The 20000-nt window shown below is 42.5% G+C and overlaps 1 protein-coding gene across 2 annotated transcripts in view; it reads right to left on the minus strand.

Moving 5' to 3' along the window:
* Nucleotides 1-430: 430 nt before the first annotated feature.
* elavl2 (ELAV like neuron-specific RNA binding protein 2) overlaps nt 431-20000 on the minus strand; it is a 134699-nt gene continuing 115129 nt past the window's right edge. For both annotated transcript variants that reach the window (XM_063186713.1, XM_063186714.1), the window contains 4 exons: nt 17877-18102; nt 9692-9730; nt 4186-4354; nt 431-3392 (listed from right to left, as the gene is read on the minus strand). In XM_063186713.1, the coding sequence (XP_063042783.1) occupies nt 3231-3392; nt 4186-4354; nt 9692-9730; nt 17877-18102 (596 nt within the window). In that variant the 3' untranslated portion in view covers nt 431-3230. The remainder of the gene's footprint in view (nt 3393-4185; nt 4355-9691; nt 9731-17876; nt 18103-20000) is intronic.

A 20000-nucleotide genomic window follows, 5' to 3' on the forward strand; every position in this document is an offset into this window, starting at 1 on the left:
GAAAAGAACATGTACATCCTTTTAAATCCTTTTTTAAATACAACAAAAGATAGACTTTATATCTCAAAATAAAAAATAAAAAAACAAAAACAAAAAAATCAAAAAAGGCTGTGAAATCAAGTCATACTGTACAACTTCAAATAAATCATTCTCACAAAACGGAATACAGACTAGGTGGAACTGCCAACCCCCCTCCATCCAATGCCACTCCACCCCACCCTTTTCTCCCCCCGCCTCCCAGATAATTTGTACCCCCAGTAAACCTGCCCCTCCCCCGAGATAGAACTGCATGAAGGGGAAGGGGGAGCAATGGAGGACAAGGGGTGCGGAAGGACGGAAGGACGAGAGCGAATGCGCTAGTGTGTTTGCAGGGTGTGTGTGTGTGTGTCTGTGTTTGCAGGGTCTGTGAGCGCGCGTGCGCGCGCGCGTGCGTGTGTGTGTGTGGGTGGGTGGGTAGAGAGGCATGGACAAGAGGAGTCGACAGTCTGCCACAGCAGCAGATCTTTCACAGCTCATTGATACGCCAAACAAACAAACAAACAAACAAACAAAAACCTCTACACTTCCAACTAACCAAGAAACTAACCAACCAACTCCAAGGGAGAGATAGATAATAATAATAATAGTTAACAAAAAGAGTAGTCAACAAACGAAACAAAAAGTTGTAAACAAAAAAGTTGCAATCGCAAAGATAATTATATAATGCATAGCACACTGCTCGTAATAAGGGGAAGCATGGACACGGAATCAGGTATAAATACAGAGCTGGATGCAAGCCTAGTAGTCAGTGCATCTAAGGCTGGTCGTGCCTTTCTTTGCCTTTTGAGAGGAGAAAGAGAGGCAAGACGTTTAACATTGAGGATTTTAACCCTTTTTCTTTAAAAATGTCAAATCCTTTTGTTTTTTGTTTGTTTTGTCTTTAAAGTACGTACGCAGTAGTCATTCATTCTATGGCCGCGAAACTGCCTGCCTCGTCAAAACCTCGCCCCAGTTGTTAAATTAAGCAATATACACCTTTTTTACGTTTTTCTTTCATTTTTTAAAACAGGTTATATGCATTATGTTTACATTAACATGAAAACAAACGAAAAAGTAAAGTAGTTCAAAACTGTGGCTTATATTCAATTTTAACCACATAAATATATATATATTTATGATGTATACATAGATATAAAAAGAAAAAAAACGGACCAACTTAAATAACTATATTTTTTAGTAGCATAAGCAAGACTATCTACAGACCAAACAAACAACAAATCTGATACACTTAGTGCTAGTCAATAGCAAAAAAGGTGAAACGGAAAACCAAAAAAGTAAAAAACAAAAAAACAAACCAAGTCTTTTTTTTAAGTATACCATTACTTACCCTTATAAAAAAATAAAAATAAAAAAGCACTTCGCAAGTCAAAAGAAGAATTATCATTGATCAAAACAATAAATCAATAAACCAAAATCAACTCACTCAAGATGAAAAAGTACTTATATACATAACTCTGATGGTTGGAGTAACTAACCCCTCCCACGCAGAGTGTCATTCAAACATTTTTAATTTTTAAGTTCTATAAGTCACTGCTTCTCTCGGCTTACTGTTGATTTCAGCCTTCGGAAGCAAAGTCAGTAATCCCTTGATTTTACTTTTTTGTGTTATTTTTTAAGACAAAACGTCTTTGACGATAAACACACCACCAAAAACACCATGAGAGATTGAGCCTGACGAGATCGTGGAGGGAAGATCTGATTTCTTATGCCCCACCCACCCTAAGTCATTTGAAAGAATTTGAAAGAGAAATTTTGCATGCACGTTTTTTTTTGTTCTTTTACATTTTTTGTTGGAATAAAATCTTTGTATTTCACCTTTTCGTGTTTCAGAGGGGGAGAAAAACATTCGATTTGAAGACGAGTTGCTTGCCAAACCAATTCCCCCATGAGCAGGAGTATTCAGCCAAGCATACATCGATTTTTTTTCTCCCCCCGTGGGTGTTGTATGTGTGTGTTTTTTTAAATAAATGAAACACTGCCATCGATTCTAGAATCTAAAGATATTAATACAAAGATCTCAAAATGTATCTTTTTTAACATCATAAATCACCCCGAAATTTTCAACCTCTGCAAACTCCGGCAAAGATTTAAAGATCAGAAGCCTGTTAGGCTAGAAGCCATATGAAGTTATTTCTCAAAGTTATCATGTCAAAATATGTCCTGTCCTGTAAAAAGTTTTTTCCAAATGTTATTTGTTTAAAAAAATAGAAGCTCTTGAATCCACATCAAAGAGGTCTTTAGCTCTTTGGCAAGGTACTGCTTTGAGAGGTTTTTTTTCTCTTTTTTTCATTTTTTAAATTCTATCCATTCATTACACTGAGCAACATTAAACACTTGTCAATCGAGAAATACAAAATGAAGGAATGAAATCAAACAAAGAATGCTCGTTACATAAATAAATACTTTTAGCACTTTGACGGTAAAGACATCTAAGGCAACGTAGAACATAAAAAGGCAAAAGTGTGCACAAAAAATCAGATGCAGATGGGCAACAAAAGCACAAGATGCCAAAAACAAAGTTACTTTCTTCCGTTTACAGTGCGTCGTTGACAAAACAAATGCTTCGCTTCTACTCAACAAAAACAAACAACAAAATAGCCATACTAGTCTTTTTTTTTAACCCTATTCTTTTAGACGTTCATAAATTTAGCAGTGAAAGGGAAAGAAAAAACACTGAAAATTCAACAGTTAACAGAAAAAAGACCACATCGCTGAATGCAGAATACTGTCATCATCATCATAACACTGAGTTTACAAATGCCATTTTGTTTTTTTAAATATTTTCTTTTATATACTAATGTAGAAAGGATATCAACACCACTCCCAATACCGAACCACCACCGTCGCCAACCCATCCCCACACCCTCCCTCTCCATGGCAACCACAGACGGCCTTTCTGAAACATCCCCTCGTGCACTGCACAGTGACCTGCATAGGATTCCAGTGACATCGTTTTAGCTTCCTATACAGCACATTATGTCATGTAAGAGCAAACAGTTCAGATTCCGCCACGGAGAGAAGAAGTGAAGGGATGGGTTGGCGACGGTGGTGACGTGGCTTGGGACGACGTTGTTGTTGTTCTCATTTATCTTTTACCATATTTTTTTTATTATCTAAGAAACCATGGTGGTGTTGTTGAGAAAGCCATGTTGTTGTTATAGTAACTCCTCCTCATCTCATCTGGTCTCATCTCAAGCCTTGTGCGTTTTGTTGGTCTTGAAGGAGACCTGGAGGACGCGGTCTCCCAGGCGATAGCCGTTCAGGCTTGCGATGGCCATGGCGGCCTCGTCGTAATTGGTCATCGTCACGAAGCCGAAGCCTTTGCACTTGTTGGTGCTGAAATCCCGGATCACCTGCAAGGCAAGGGGGGAAGGACAGTGTAAGCATACGAGTGTGTGTGTGTGTGTGTGTGTGTGTGTGTGTGTGTGTGTGTGTGTGTGTGTGTGTGTGTGTGTGTGTGTGTGTGTGTGTGCTGATTATCCAGTGAGGGGGCATCACAAGACACAAACTTCACAAATATTGTTTATAAAGGGGGCACCAGTAAGGTATAGTGCTCAGGGGCACCACATTATCTTAATGCGGACCTGCGCAAGAGCATGTTGGCACACCCCCCATCCCATCATATATAACAGAAAATGTGTGTATGTTACCATGTGTGTGTTACCTTGATGTTGGCGTCTTGTGCGGAAGCCCGAAGATCTGCCATGCACAGGCTGTGCACCTGTGCATGTACAAGCATTTATTGTGTGTGTGTGTGTGTGTGTGTGTGTTCATCTGTGCATGTGTGTGTGTGTGTGCCTGCATGTGTGTGTGCCTACGTGTGTGTGTGTGTGTGTGTGTGTGTGTGTGTGCTGCGTGTGTGTGTGTGTGTGTGCTGCGTGTGTGTGTGTGTGTGTGCTGCGTGTGTGTGTGTGTGCTGCGTGTGTGTGTGTGCTGTGTGTGTGTGTGTGCTGCGTGTGTGTGTGCTGCGTGTGTGTGTGTGCTGCGTGTGTGTGTGTGCTGCGTGTGTGTGTGTGTGTGTGTGTGTGTGTGTGTGTGTGTGTGTGTGTGTGTGTGTGCTCCTGTGTGTGCGCGCGCATACACGTATGCTAGCTTGCGCGCACATGTGTATCTGCTAGCTTGCCTCGCATGTGTTTGCTTGCTCACCTTGACGTTAGTGACGGCTCCAAAGGGCCCGAACATCTGCCACAGGATGCTCTCGTCGGCGTCGGGCGCCAGGTTGTAGACGAAGATGCACCAGCCCGTACCCGCATGCCCTGGCAGATTGATGCCAGCCAGGCTCGACACACCCTCTATGGCCATGGGGGAGAACCGACTGGGGAAGGAGAGAGAGCAGAGGAGAGGAGAGGAGAGGAGAGGAGAGGAGAGGAGAGGAGAGGAGAGGAGAGGAGAGTAGAGTAGAGTAGAGTAGAGTAGAGTAGAGTAGAGTAGAGGAGAGGAGAGGAGAGGAGAGGAGGAGAGGAAAGGAGAGGAGAGGAGAAGAGAGGAGAGGAGAGGAGAGTAGAGGAGAGGAGAGGAGAGGAGAGGAGAGGAGAGGAGAGGAGAGGAGAGCAGAGGAGAGGAGAGGAGAGTAACTTTATTGATCCCCAGGGGAAAATTCAGGTGTCAAGTAGCTTACATAAATACACAAATGGACAAGTTTCAAGACATATAACACAGGTAATAGCCAGGGAGGGGAAAATAAAAATTGAAGTAAAAATAAAAAGGTTGCAAAAAACATTGTGTGAGTTGGGGTAGACAATGTGCAAAAAACATAGGCTGTCAGTTGAGGAGAGAGGAGAGGAGAGGAGAGTGAGAAAGAGTGTGTGTGTGTGTGTGTGAGTGAGTTAGTGAGCGAGTGAGCGAGCGAGAGAGTGAGCGAGTGAGTGGGATGGGGAGACAGAGAGAGAGAGAGAGAGAGAGAGAGAGAGAGAGAGAGAGAGAGAGAGAGAGAGAGAGAGAGAGAGCGTGTGTGAGTGAGAGGGCGAGAAAGCACAGGAGAAAGAAGGTGAAAGAAAGAAAGAAAGAAAGAAAGAAAGAAAGAAAGAAAGAAAGAAAGAAAGAAAGAAAGAAAGAAAGAAAGAAAGAAAAAGGAGGTAGACAGATTGTGGAGGAAGGTAAATTCCAAGGTACCACACAAGCATACTAACATGAATAAAAAAAGAAGGTTTAGGAAATAAAAATTGAGATGAAAAGAAATGAAGAACGAAGGTTTGTGAAAGCCTGAACATTAAAAGCAAAATAAATGTATTTTGTTTATTTTTAACCGCTTCAACTCATTAAATGAAGAGCCCTCAGAAGCTGGCTAAGTAAGACCTGTACTAAGGGAAATTAAAAGTGGACTGTGTAGGATGGTGGCCAGAGAAGGTATTGCAACTATGCTGATCATTGAAACTGAGCTGCCTGCTGCCATATTCGATCTTTTCATGAATATTTACAAAATAATAAACTAATATTTACCAGTATGACCAAAGGATATTCAGTTTTGCGGATAAACGTGTATGTCTGGAAATTGAAAATGGTCGACCACAGAGAAGATTCCCCCATTCATGTACATAATGAATACTTAGCATTTGATGGTGGTGTTAAGTATTCTTGGAAAAGGAAAAATGTCTGAATGGACAGCATAAATTCTGGAAATAACCTTCTGAAAACATTACACAGTGCACCTTTAAAGCGTATCTCACTATTACACTAGGTCATGTTAAAGAGAGATAGAGGGGAGGGTAAGGGAGACCTACACTAAGAGAAATTAAAGCACATCTCACTTTAACGCTGTCATATAAATATGCAGCCTGATCTCCGAAAAATTTGTGCTCCTGGACACGGATGTTAAGGACACGAAATCCGTGTCCAGGAGCACGGATTTTGCCAAAATTCCGTGCTCATGGACACAGAATTGTTTTCTGTGCTCGTGGACACGGAATTGTTTTCCGTGATGGGCACACGGAAGTGCTTTCTATAGGCTATTATCGCATTACTGTGTTAACTCCATCATTAGAAAATACATGTCAAATGCTAATCCTAAACAAAATAATTCTATAGCAATTTAAATTGTGCCCTGACCAAAACATTCCCTAACCTTAACCTGTCATTAAAGGCATATTTTTGAAAAATACCTTTTCCAGTTGGTTGCTAGGCTATCAAATTCATATAATGAATAAAAGAAAACTAGCTGTGCCTAGACCAAAACAATCCCTAACCCTAACCTGTCAGTAAGAAATGTTTTTTTGAGAAAAAATATTTGAAATTAGAAAAATCCTTAGAAAACACAAGACTTTGGAAATATAGAGCTGTGGGAGTGTAGAGAGCTCTTCTGTGTGTCCAGCACGGAAAATAATTCCGTGTCCAGGAGCACGGAATTTTGGCAAAATCCGTGCTCCTGGACACGGATTTTGTGTCCTTAACATCCGTGTCCAGGAGCACAGAATTTTTGGAGATCATGTTGAAATATGAGAGAGGGGAGGTTAAGGGAGACCTACACTATGAAAAATTAAAGCACATCTCACTTTAACACTATCACATTAAAGAAGAGAGGGGATGTGGGCGGATCCCGAGATGAAAATATTTTAACTTTGAGCGAGGCGAGTAAGTGAGTAACCAATTAGAATGCAGAGTTCGGTACTTCTCGCCTGAACATTGGCAGTTAAAGCCGCGGGAACTTTCAGCGAACGCTCCATGAAGGAGTGGCGAGTAGGTGACCAAGCGAGAAGCTAGTAAATTGCAGTGATGTGTGTGTACGTAGCTTAAGCAAAGAAACTGCCAGCCAGCAGAATGCACAAGGGAATAGCTGATTCTAACGGACACTGGGGGGGGGGGGGGGGGGGGGGGGGGGGGGGGGGGGGGGGGGGGGGTGGGGGGGGGGGGGGGGGGGGGGGGGGGGGGGGGGGGGGGGGGGGGGGGGGGCGGGGGGGGGGGGGGGGGGGGGGGGGGGGGGGGGGTCGGGAGCAACTTTACCCATGAGTAAGCCTGCTCTGATGGACTAAAAAACAGGTGTGTATGTGTGTGTGTTACATTGGACACGAGTGCATAAATTACTGCTGCAATTTTTTTTCTCCTCACATCAAATTAGATGCTCCAGTTGCCAACCCTAAACACATGAGACCTGACAGGTAGGTGAATGTGTGTGTGTGTGTGTGTGTGTGTGTGTGTGTGTGTGTGTGTGTGTGTGTGTGTGTGTGTGTGTGTGTGTGTGTGTGTGTGTGTGTGTGTGTGTGTGTGTGTGTGTGTGTGTGTGTGAATTGGAGAGAGAGAGAGAGAGAGAGAGAGAGAGACGGCAAGCGAGCGCGGAAGAGAGCGAGCGAGAGAGAGAGAGACTGAGACAGATAAACGGGAGAGAGAGAGAGAGAGAGAGAGAGACAGAGACAGAGACAGAGAGAGAGAGAGAGAGAGAGAGAGAGAGAGAGAGAGAGAGAGAGACAGAGACAGAGACAGAGACAGAGAGAGAGACAGAGAGAGAGAGAGAGAGAGAGAGAGAGAGAGAGAAAGCCAAGATCCTGGAGAGCTGAAGAGTGAGCATGTCTGAGTGCATGTGTCCACAAATGCATTCCTAGTGGAATTGCAATGTGCTTGACTGTTAAAACCGTCACGTCAGCTTTGTTTGTGTTTAACAAAATGTTCATCTCTGTATACTAGTACTGCCGAACTGTAACGTTATCTACCTGCAGTCTGCAGAGCAAACATTAAACAATATACTACCAAAAGTACTCGTAATTGCTCACCAATCTAAATAATCAGAATCAGGTGTCCTAATCACTTGGCCTTGTGAAATTAAAGGTGCATTAAATAAAGCACCTGGAACTGTAATAAGATTCCACCTGAGCAACTAATCATGAAATTCTGAATACTTTTGTAACATAGTGTATTCTATACCACCCGTCCAACCATGTGCGCGCGCGCACACACACACGCACGCGCACACACACACGCACACACATCAGTGGATGTCAATGACTGTGATATCAGAGAGAGTAGAGAGGTTCCATTGGCCAATTGTTTCCGGGTTCTATTTTTGCAAGGGGGAGGGGGGGGAATCCCCCTTTAGGCAGACCTAAGGACTGTTCTATTCAATGCTAGGAGTATTATGACACGCCCCTTTAGGCAGACCGGAACCTGGTCACGTTAGGTGCCCATAGCAACCTATTACATTGGCATATCTCTATATACTTAAAGAATCTCTGGTGATATTTCTTATAATAATGACTAACACTCAAAGAGGAACCTGAAGATAGCTCTGTGGATCACCACCAAATCATTTCACCGCAACTACAAGGCAGCCCCTTTCAACACAGGGTGATTTATGCGAGGGTGAATTTGGGAATGCCTTAACGCTCTGTGTGTGTGTGTGTGTGTCTGTGTGTGTGTGTGTGTGTGTGTGTGTGTGTGTGTGTGTGTGTGTGTGTGCAGAAGCAAGCATGCTGAGGACAAAACCAGTGTGAATAGCGTGCATAAAGTACATGTTCACGAAGTGTGTGCGCGTGTGTGTGTGTGTGTGTGTGTGTGTGTGTGTGTGTGTGTGCAGAAGCAAGCATGCTGAGGACAAAACCAGTGTGAATAGCGTGCATAAAGTACATGTTCACGAAGTGTGTGTGTGTGTGTGTGTGTGTGTGTGTGTGTGTGTGTGTGTGTGTGTGTGTGTGTGTGTGTGTGTGTGTGGATGGGGGGTTACAGAGCGAGAGAGAGAACAACCCCAGTGTGAATTGCATGCATATACTATGTGTTTGCACTGGCTTAACCTGGAGGCCTGGGGGATGTGTGGTACATAGAGAGTAGGTGATGCATGCTGGGTATTGCATCAGTTGTGTGTAAGTACTAATACAAGTCAAACAATCCCCTTCCCCCGAGAGCTTGTCAAATACAGTACATGACCGTGTGCGTGTAGGTGTGTCTTTATACTGTCGACATGCAGGGGGGTAGGAAAGTTATTACAATATGCAATGCATGCTTGTGTGTGTGTATGGCTGTAAAATGTATGCGTGTGTACGCGCCCGTGCGTGTGTGTGTGTGATGATGCGATGATGGGGGGCCATCTTGCAGCCATGCCGTGTGTGTGTGTGTGTAGCATCAGCCATGTGACCCCCGTCAGTAGCCTCTGACCTGACACATCCAATCACACTCAGTACCCACATAAGCACAGCGACGCACGCACGCACGCACGCGCGCACGCACGCACGCACGACACAGCACACACAATTCATCCAAACAGACTCAATGCAAGTGGAAAGAAACTTCTAGAGACTCTCTGCACACCCAGACCTAGACACGCAACTCCGATAGTAGTGAAGACAGTTGAAGTGATTTGGGGGGAGGGCAGGAACATGGAAAAACAAAAAACAAAAAACAATAACAAAAACAAAGGATGAGTAAGGCAGGCCATGCAAGCATGTGTGTGTGAGGACTGGGGGCAGGCAGGCAGACAGGCTGGCAGTGGCTACGTGTCACTAGTGCTCTAGAAGCGGAACTCTCTGCACTGCACTGTTCTGATTCTACTCCATGACTCAGGTTCTGACTCAAGTTGCTGAATGCAGTGGGGGATGGCACATGAGGAAAACACGGGACAGTAGGGACAGCAAAGGAAATGAAATTAATGAAAAATAAGATAGATAAATAAAAACAAAAAAATAAAAACAAAAGCCAAAGACACACAAAACAAATGAGAGGAAAATCAAGTTACCTTTTCACTCCATAGGCCATGTTAAGCAGGTTGTCCAGCCTAAAATGAGATTAGCATTCGCATTAGCTGAAGGAAGGTGAACTGTATAGTAGTTAAAATATTAATAATAAAAAAAAAATAATTAAATTCAATTAAAGAAGATGGTCACACTTCATTTTAGGTGCATTAGCATTAGCTGAAGGAAGGTTAACTGTATAGTAGTTACAATTAAAAATAATAATAATTAAATTAAAAAAATATGGTCACACTTCACTTAAGTATCTAGAAATTGGCATTAGCTTAAGGGAAGGTGGATGTTAGAGTGGCTAAAAGTAGTTGCTGAAGTATTGAAAAATAATTAAATTAAAGAAGATGGTCAGTCACACTTCATTTAGATATCCATCAATTAATAGAGGTGTGGGGTTTGCTTTTTTGTTGCTGTTGTTCTAAACTCAATTCGTTCAGACCAGCAAAATATGAACCAAATAATGAAACGATTTCAACGTCTCTGTGAGAGCAGAGGACACTATCCAAACAAACAACAGCCAAACTTGGTTGCCTCTCGTAGTGAAGGGGGGATGAATCAATGATGAAGCAACAGCTAAACGCAATGATTTATCCCCCCTTTGCTTGGACCGCTTTTACGGCACATCACCAGTACCTGGGGTTTGTTTATCGAAAGCATAGTGACTAACCTGTTAGCAACTTGGGTAGTTGCTAATGGGAAACTGCATTGCAATCAACACAGTAGCTAACATTGTTTGCAACTATGGTTTCGCGAAATGCACCCCTGGACAGTGGTTGTGCACAGGGAACTCTGCTTTGAGCAACACTCCATTGGTTGCCTCTCCTCTTAAAGGTGCATTGTGTAAGATGGTGGCCAGAGTAGGTATTGCAACTAGGCTGCTCATTGAAACGGTGCTGTCTACCGCCAAATTTGATTTCTTCATGAATATTTACTAAATGATGAACTGATATTTACTAGTATATGACCAAAGCACAGCACGTTTTGCAGCTAAAAAGGTCTATTTCTGGAAATTCTAAATGGCGTACAACAGAGAAGATCCCCTTTTTCATGGACGAACCGTACAATTTTCCCCGTCATAATAAATACTTGGACTTTTATGGTGGTGGTAAGTATTCATAAAAAAGTTAACATTTGTGAATGGGCAGCATGAATTCTGGAAATAAACTACTACTAAAAATGTCACACAGTGCACCTTTAAGAGTATACCCACCTAAGCCATCTCAGCACCACTTCCTCATCTCCTCTGGCATGTTGTCACAAAGCATCACTTAAAGCTCATAACAACAACGCAGGCAACGGAAAGGAACAGAAAGACAGCCGAGCAAAGCAACAGCAAAGCAAAAGTAAAGTGAGTGAGAGACTGAAGTGAGTTAAAGAGAGTGAGAGAGAGAGAGAGAGAGAGAGAGAGAGAGAGAGAGAGAGAGAGAGAGCGAGCGAGCGAGCGAGCGAGAGAGAGAATGACTCATTCCAGTTATATTATAATATTGTTGAATCATGGCCAGCAGTCACCTAACAAGACGAGCTCTGCAAGGGCCAAATGAAATGAGCTCAAAGCAGCTTCAGCTCCATGTCTAACTTTAGTTCTATTTTGAGCCGCTCGTTTTGTTTTGTTTTGTTCGCTTCCTTTCCTTCCTTCCTTCCTTCCTGTGTGTACCCAGGTAGGCTAGAGTGGGTGTGTGGCATGGCACGACTTAGTTGGGTTGGGGTTGACGTGACGTGATGTGATGTGACGTGACAAGACAAGACCACTGTAGCAAAAGCAGGTGGGATGGGGGCCGAGGGAGGGAGCGGTGGAGTGACGAGCAGGAGGGGAAAAAAATAATCTTAAAGAAAAGATATAACAACTAAAAAGAAAAATCTAAAAGAAAATGTATACAAATAAAAAAAGAGAAATCTAAAAGAAAGTGACAGAGATAATCCAATACGTCAACCCTTATAGTAGTACGGATTTTTCCGCATTCTAGGAATTCACCTGAACATTCTACAGCTCCCATAGAACTCCAAAAAATTCCACAGAGTGCTTTATGACACCAGTGAAAACTCAACATTCTAATACTCCAATCACATTATACACTCACCGGCCACTACATTAGGAACACCTGTTACAACTGCTCATTGAAGCAAATTTCTGATCAGCCAATCACATGATGGCAACTCAATGAATTTTTGCATGTAGACATGGTTGAGATGATCTGATGCAGTTCAAACCGAGCATCATAATGGGGAAGAAATGTTATTTAAATGACTTTGAACATGGCATGGCTCTCAAGCTGAAAAGGCTTGATTTGAGTATTTCCGAAAATGCTGATCTACTGGGATATTCACACACAACCACCTCTAGGATTTACAAAGAAGGGTACAAAAAAGAAAGAAAAAAATGCAGTGAGCAGCGATTCTGTTGGCAAAAACGCCTTGTTGATGATAGAGGTCAGAGGAAAATGACCAGACTGATTTTAGCTGATACAAAGGCTTCAAGTATTGGCAAAGGACACGCTCAACTTCTTGGAAAAACGAAAGTCTTTGGGTGCGAGATAAAAAGCATCAACTTAAGGAAGAAAAATCCGCACTCACAAACTGCGTCTCATTATTTATTTATATTACCACCATGTCCAAAAAGCAAACGCGTTTCGGCTAACAAGCCTTCATCAGTGTGTGGTACCTCGCACTGATGAAGGCTTGTTAGCCGAAACACGTTTGCTTTTTGGACATGGTGGTAATATAAATAAATAATGAGACGCAGTTTGTGAGTGCGGATTTTTCTATCTTTAGCTGATACAAAGGCAACATTAAGTCAGATAAACACTCATTACAACCGAGGTATGCATTAGAGAATCCCTGATTACACAGGACATCAAATCTTGAGGCAAATGGGCTATAGCAGCAGAAAACCACATTTGGTGCCACTCCTGTCAGCTAAGAACAGGAAAAAAGGCAACAATTTGGACAGGCTCACCATAAACGACACTAGAAGATTGGGAAAATGTTGCCTGGTCTGATGAGTCTTGATATCAACTGCAACACTCAGGTGGAATTGTCAGAATTTGGCATCAACAACATGAAAACATGGGTCAACCCTGCCTTACATCAGGCTGGGAATATAATGGCATAAAGATATTTTCTTAGCACTATTTGGGCCACTTAGTAACATTTTATCTTTGTTGGAATGCCACAGCCTACCCAAATATATCTGCAGGCAGTTTGGTCAGTTCTGAAGGCAAAAGGGGGTCCAAGCACTCGAGAGGTGTTCCTAATGGCCGGTGAGTGTATGTGATGATACTCCGCAGAGGGAAAGAGCTCATTTAACAGCAGCTTGTGCAGATCAGCTTCATGCACAGTGAAGTGGCTCACACTGAACACATACGCAGACACTCAATAATCACAAGGTACAGTAGGGCCTATTCTAAGTTTAATTAAGGAGGTAACCCTTGATTAAAACAAAACCAATTAATTGACACACTGGAGTGATCATTTAATTAATGTTTAACCCTTTAGCTCCCATAACGGCCGTGAACGTCCGACTGGATCTGTACCATAACGGCCGCGGCCGGCCGGAATATTTTCATATGAAAATACAGCTGAACGGCCGTCATCATGCAGTTTTTCCAGCTTTCAAACACTTTAGCTCAATATTACAGACCCTCCTCGATATACTTTCAGTATAAAAACTATATGTTTATATTATATTATTTTTCAGTATTTTAGATTTTATTACGAGATGCGCCGCTTTATGCGATTTGGCAATCTGCCTTCAATTCAAATGACGGCCGTCCGAGATTGGATGGCTACAAACACAACCATTCTGTTTCTACAACCAATATACACTAAATATGAAAACTTCCAACCCTCGTCGATCTATTTTCATGGTCAACAGCACATGTGTATGACTATTTAGGCTATTTTTAGATCATGTTGTTTTATTAGGCTTATGAGATGGTGTTCAACTGTGATCAGTTCTGCCATGGTCCTAAATAGCAAACACAACTGTCCAGCCGATGTCTACACGCTACATATTAAAAATGTAAACTGTCTTCGGTGTGTTTTCAAAGTCAAACCATATGTTGGTATCCAACTATCTTAGTTTCCTGGAACAACTTACAGCGACAGCTCTGCGTAACAGCGCATCGTGAAGGAAGCGCAGCATGGAACAATTGGCTACTCATTTTGCGTGTCAGCTTTGGCAAAGCAGTCAAGGACTGTTACTACTCCACGTTGTCCTTCATAAAAATGTGCGCGAAGACGTTGAGTTGAATGCTAACTTCCAATAATAGCCTACCAACGTGGTGTTTGTAGCACTTCAATTCCGGTCAAAGTCGGTGATGCCTGGCGCGTCTTACCTGTGCCAAATTGGGAGGGGAAACTTCCTAGAGCTCCATTCATGTCCTGTCTGCTATCGCGGCCACTTCTACGGTTATCCTTACACGTCTTTGGCATGGTTTAGTTCAAACATTATTAGCTAGTGTAGTCCATCACAGTTATACCGCTTGAAACCGCTTGAAAACAGGACTTTTGGGTGAACAACATTTGTTGTCGTCACATGATCATTGTTCAACTTTGACCCTGGATGGATGGATGGATAGACGGAAGGATAGATAGATAGATGGATAGAGAGATCGATAGATAGATAGATAGGCCTAAATATATAGATATATAGATAGATAGGCCTAGATAATATCGGATTTTATCACATTTTTATCATTTAATCCACATCAAAGGCACTCTATGGGAATACTGAACAATTAATTATCCATAAATGATATACCATTTGAAAGTGTGTTTTCTCTACTTTAATATGAAAGTAACTTGTAATTGACACTTTTCATTTCTTTTCAAGTTATTTGACATTATTTAGAATATGACCAAAATGTCAATTTTTCCTTAGAATTCCTGGTAGGATTCCGGCCTATTCAAAAAAAGTTCTGGTAGCTAAAGGGTTAATTGCATTGTATATAAAAGTCATAAAAAGTCATTGCCCAAGTCGAAATTGAAGCTGAAGCCCCAACCCGTTCATAAAATAAGCCATGGACATAGAGAGGAATTTCAAACAGTGAAAATAGGCCTTTCAGTCAAAAGATCTACATTGAATGAATCTACACTTAACACTGAATCTATGCTCTTTGAATAAGAACCCTGTGCATGTACGACTATTTTATTATAGTATCTTTATTATATGTTACCAACTTTTAACGTAACTAGGGATGCACAATGTATCGGCCTTAACATCAGTATCGGCCGATATTTGACATTTCTCAACACATTGGACATCGGTCCGATGGGTAAAACTGGTCCGATGTTGACGCCGGTGCTTTTTTATATGTTACGGTTCTTAATCTTATTGGTTCTAATCTGTTTTTTAACTTGAACTTGACAGTGACTTTCATTGTTTGTCTTCTAGTTTGTCTCTATTTTTTTATCTAATTAAAATGTTTTTGGAAATAAAAGAAAAGAGGACATTCAAAAATCCAGTTTGCATCATTGTCGGTTTGTATTAAATCTTATCTCTTTTTAAAAACATAAGTTTATATTGGTTAATATCGGTTATCGGCCAAAACCACAATATCAATATCGGATATCTGCATCTGCAAAAAAAAATGTCACATCGTGCATCCCTAGTTGCAACGTGTATTTTGTGTGGTGCTCTATGTACTGTAGTGAATGTAATGAATTTCAGATGACTTTGTCCCAGGCTCAGCCAAAGCTGTCAGCATCCTTACTAGTGTGTCCTAGTGAGTTTGAACTGCGCACTCAACACATCACATGCATTTGTTAGCTGCCAGTGACCATGCTGCTTGATCTCTGAACACAGTTCCACGGGCAGATGGGTTCTAAGAATAAGAAGACTGTGAGTTCCCGACATACAAGATGCCACATGTTTTTCTCTGATTGTATTCATGGTTCAAACTGTCTGGTTTGCTGGCGGGCACAGTTGTATGGATGGGTTTGATTCAACTGCATGGATAAAAGCATGTCTGATGTCTGCAGGCTACATTGTGCATGCTACACAATATATTGTTGCGGATGCTACAAAAGGCTAGATCTATAAATAAGAATCGCATCATTTTATCATTTTTTGGCCTGAAATATTAATATTCAGTTCAAAGCTAGAAATAATAAGACCTCATTTGAGTAGCGTTTCGATTATTTTGCGCCACTAGATTATACAGATCCTTCTCAAATAATTAGCATATTGTGTTAAAGTTAATTTTTTTCCCACATAATGTAAGATAGGAAATAAACTTTCACATGTTTTGGATTCATTGCACACCAACTGAAATATTTCAGGTCTTGTATTGTTTTAATATTGATGATTTTGGCATACAACTCATGAAAACCCAAAATTCTTATCTAAAAAAATTTGCATATCATAAAAAGGTTGTTTAAACAAGCTATTCACCTAATCATCGGAATCAACGAATTAACTCTAAACACTGGTAAAAGTTTCCTGAGGCTTTAAAAAGTCCCAGCCTGGTTCATTACTCAAAACCGCAGTCATGGGTTACCGCAGAGATACACCAGCGGCGATCTGAGCGAGTCGAGCGACGGAAGTAATTGACTTTGTATTGAGTCGAGAGACAAAAGCGATTCTGGAGACTAGAGCGATTTGCGCGCCGAGCGCGACAATTTGAAGTTGAAATCTTTTCAACTTTTTATGACGCGGTTCGGCGACAAGCCGCGACAGCCAATGACTGTATAGAGGTCAGTAACCACAGCCAATGGGAATGCTTGAATGCTTTGCCTTCCGCCTGTACGGACATACTCTAGTCTCCTCAGTCTCTCGTATCGCTTGCTGCTACACTCTGTCGCTTGAGTCGCGTCGCCGCTGGTGTATCTCTGCGGTTAGACTGCCGACCTGACTACGTTTAACATTGAAGTCAATGGCAGTGGCACTGCATGAGAGTTATGGAAGCCCAGATATCCTTGATGCTTAGCTGTCAGCTGTTTTTTGTTGTGTAATCTGGTGACCCACACTTCCCTCTTCATTATACCCCATAGATTTCCATACCACATTTTGGTGCTTTGGTGGTTATGGACATTCGAATTTGCCAGAAATGAAACCCCACTGAAAGTCAATGGAATTCTCTGCCTGGTGATTTAGAATGTCCATAACCACCAAAGTACCTAAGCGTGGTATAGAAATCTATGGGGTATACCAGAAGCAGTCTTTCTTACAATCGCCCCCAGTGAGTTCGAAGATATTGCACCTGACACACGCATATGGCTGTGGTGTCCAATGCGCGAAAATTTGACATTAAATACGCATGTTAACGCGTTCATGAACGAATCGTGCACACGTTCGTGTATCCTACAGCAAGCATGCCGACACCCTATTTGTCCAGGTACACTATTTTTGCATTATAAATCTGAAAAACTGGTGGGGCCAAGATCGGTTTACCTCAAAGATGGTACGGACATGACCACACCATCCACACCTAAAATTACACCCATGGCCTTAGGGGCTAGGGCTGGGCGATATGGAAAAAATATATATCACGATATGGATTACTTTATATCACGATAACGATATATATCACGATATAAGCACAATTACATACGTTTTCAGTTCTCTTTATTTTTTCATGTTGTGAAACAACCTTTCTTTAAAATGGATCTTTTTATTCTTATTTTTACAGTTATATGAACTTATAGTGTGTATTTTGACAACATGAAATGTAATTAAATGATATTCAATTGTATAAAACTGATAAAATTACTATCACAAAATAAACTATATAGGAGAAAAGTGACGATATACACTTTTAGATCACGATAACGATATATATCGTCATATTGGCCAGGCTAGAATGGATTAAAATGTTGAAGTGTGTTTCTACCTGAAGCGCTGCGCCTGTTGTGCTAATACAGCTGTGGTTTAAGTGTTCGCATCTTGGCTCTAAAGGTTGAGGGGGTTCTACACATTTAGTAGGCGTCTTTCGCAAGTGCCTTAAATGCGAAAAAAGTGGCTAAAATGTAAAGTAACCAAACTAAGGGGTGTAACATGCTCCACTCAACCAAAATAAAAAAAAACTGGGTGCTCATTACTCAAGAATATATGAAATAAAGAGAACAGGGCAGCACTCCCAAAACTTGGAGTGCCGTCCTGTTGTCTTTATTCCATAAAATGTAAAGTAAAAGTGGCTAAAATGGATGAAAATGTTTTTAAATGTTGAAATGTTTTTTTACCTGAAGCGCTGTGCCTGTTGTGCGAGGGGCCCTGGGTACCGTCGATTGGGCGACTGGTAGAGCTGTGAAAGCAGCGCCTGGCTTGTCTTCTGGCTGGGGTTGTTGGCGAACTTGACCGTGATTGGCTCCGAGGCTCCGGGCGGCTTCTGGCCGTTCAGGCCCTTGATGGCCTCCTCCGCCTCCACGCGCCGGTCGAAGCGGATGAAGCCAACACCCCGCGACATACCTGGACGATGGAGGGATGGAGGAAAGGAGAGGAGAGGGGAGGGGAGGAGATTGGAGGAGAGGAGAGGAGAGGAGAGGAGAGGAGAGGAGAGGAGAGGAGAGAATGGGGAGGAGAGGAGAGGCGAGGAGAGGCGAGGAAAGGGGAGGAGAGGGGAGGAGAGGGGAGGAGAGGAGAGAGGAGGAGGGGATGGAGGAGAGGAGAGGAGGAAGAGAGAAAGAGAAAAATGTGGGTTATTTGGCATTAGATTAACACTGTATTGGTTATGTAGACAGTGGTAGAAACGGATGAAGCCAATGGAGGACAATTACAGTGTTGAGGACAGTAGTAAGAACATGAGTGAGGAGTATGAGAAGGTAGGGACTGGGAGGAGAGAAAAGGAGTTTTGTTTAAATCATACACTACAGTAGAGATCACACATACACACACGCACAAATGGAAAACATCCACTCCACACCACAATTTTGGGAATGGAGGAGGGGATAGCTAGGGAGATAGGTGACCCGATACTTCAGTTTGTGATACAAGCGCCAGAATCGGTACAGATACTCCTTAGACATTACTATTTTCAAAAAGTACGCGGGCCACTTCAAATTCAAGATGGTTGTATCACAAACTGAAGTATCGGGTCTTAAAAAGGCTCTAAGCCTCCTAGCTAGGAGGTAGCAGTAAAGGTGGAGGATGGGGGAAGGAAATGAGGAGAAGGATGAAGATGGAGAAAGAAGCAGAGAAGCAAGGGGGAGGAGGATGGAGGAACAGGGGAGAAGAGAGAGGAGCAAGAGAGACTGTGGATAAATGGGGGAGGTGAGAGGAGAAGAGAGGAGAAAAGAGAAGAGAAGGAGAGACGATGGTGAACAGAGGATGGGCGAAGGAGAAGAGGGCGGAGAAGAGGGAGAAGAGAGAGAAGACTATGGCGAAATGGGGGAGGAGAGAGGAGAAGAAAAGAAAGAGGGGTAAGAGAGAAGCTGGGGAACAGAGGATGGGCGAAGGAGAAGAGAGAGAAGACTGTGGATAAATGGGGGAAGTAAGAGGAGAAGAGAAGGAGAAGGAGAGAAGATGGTGAACAGAGGATGGGCGAAGGAGAAAAGAGAGGAGAAGAGAGAGAAGACTATGGCGAAATGGGGGAGGAGTGAGGAGATGAAAAGAAAGAGAGAAGCTGGGGAACAGAGGATGGGGGAAGAAGGAAAGGGGGGAAAGCAAACTGATGAAGAAGTGATGCAGTAAGGGGGGGTGGAGGAGAAGAGGAGAGAAGACTATGGATGAACAGGGGAGGAGAGAGGAGAAGAGACAGTAGTAGGAGAGAAGCTGTAGGAAACCTGGAGGATGGAGGATGAGAAACAGACGATGGGCGACAGGAAGGAAAGGAGGAGAAGAAAATGGATGGAGAAGCAGAAGCAAAGGGGGAGGGGGTGAGAAGGAGAGAAGACAATGGAGAAAATGAGAAAATGTGGACGATTGGTGAAGGTATATACAGTCGTCTCCAAAAGAGTTGTCGCCTATCCATCTGTGTGGAATAACAGCTAATAACCTGACTTTCAATTAATCACTAGGCTTCAGAAGTCACTCATATGAAAGCTACAACCCTCCCGAATGAAAATGTATGTACAAAAATAAATGTATAAATGTGAAGTGTTTTGAAGTGACTTATCTGCTCATTTTCACATTATGTTCGATAGGCGACAAAACTTTTGTCTTGTGAAAATCTGCCCTGTCTGTGTTCATTAAAGGGTCAATCTTTCTTTGGTGCATTACATTTATTTTTGTACATACATTTTCATTCGGGAGGGTTGTAGCTTGACATGAGGAGAAAGAGCAGAAGAAATGGAGGAAAAGAGGAGGATGGGAAGGGCCATATAGAGCTTGAAAGTCCCGCCCCTTAGTTCCGCATTTCACGGGACCTA

The sequence above is a fragment of the Engraulis encrasicolus genome, chromosome 21 (genome assembly GCF_034702125.1).
Source record: "Engraulis encrasicolus isolate BLACKSEA-1 chromosome 21, IST_EnEncr_1.0, whole genome shotgun sequence".
Taxonomy (NCBI): domain Eukaryota; kingdom Metazoa; phylum Chordata; class Actinopteri; order Clupeiformes; family Engraulidae; genus Engraulis; species Engraulis encrasicolus.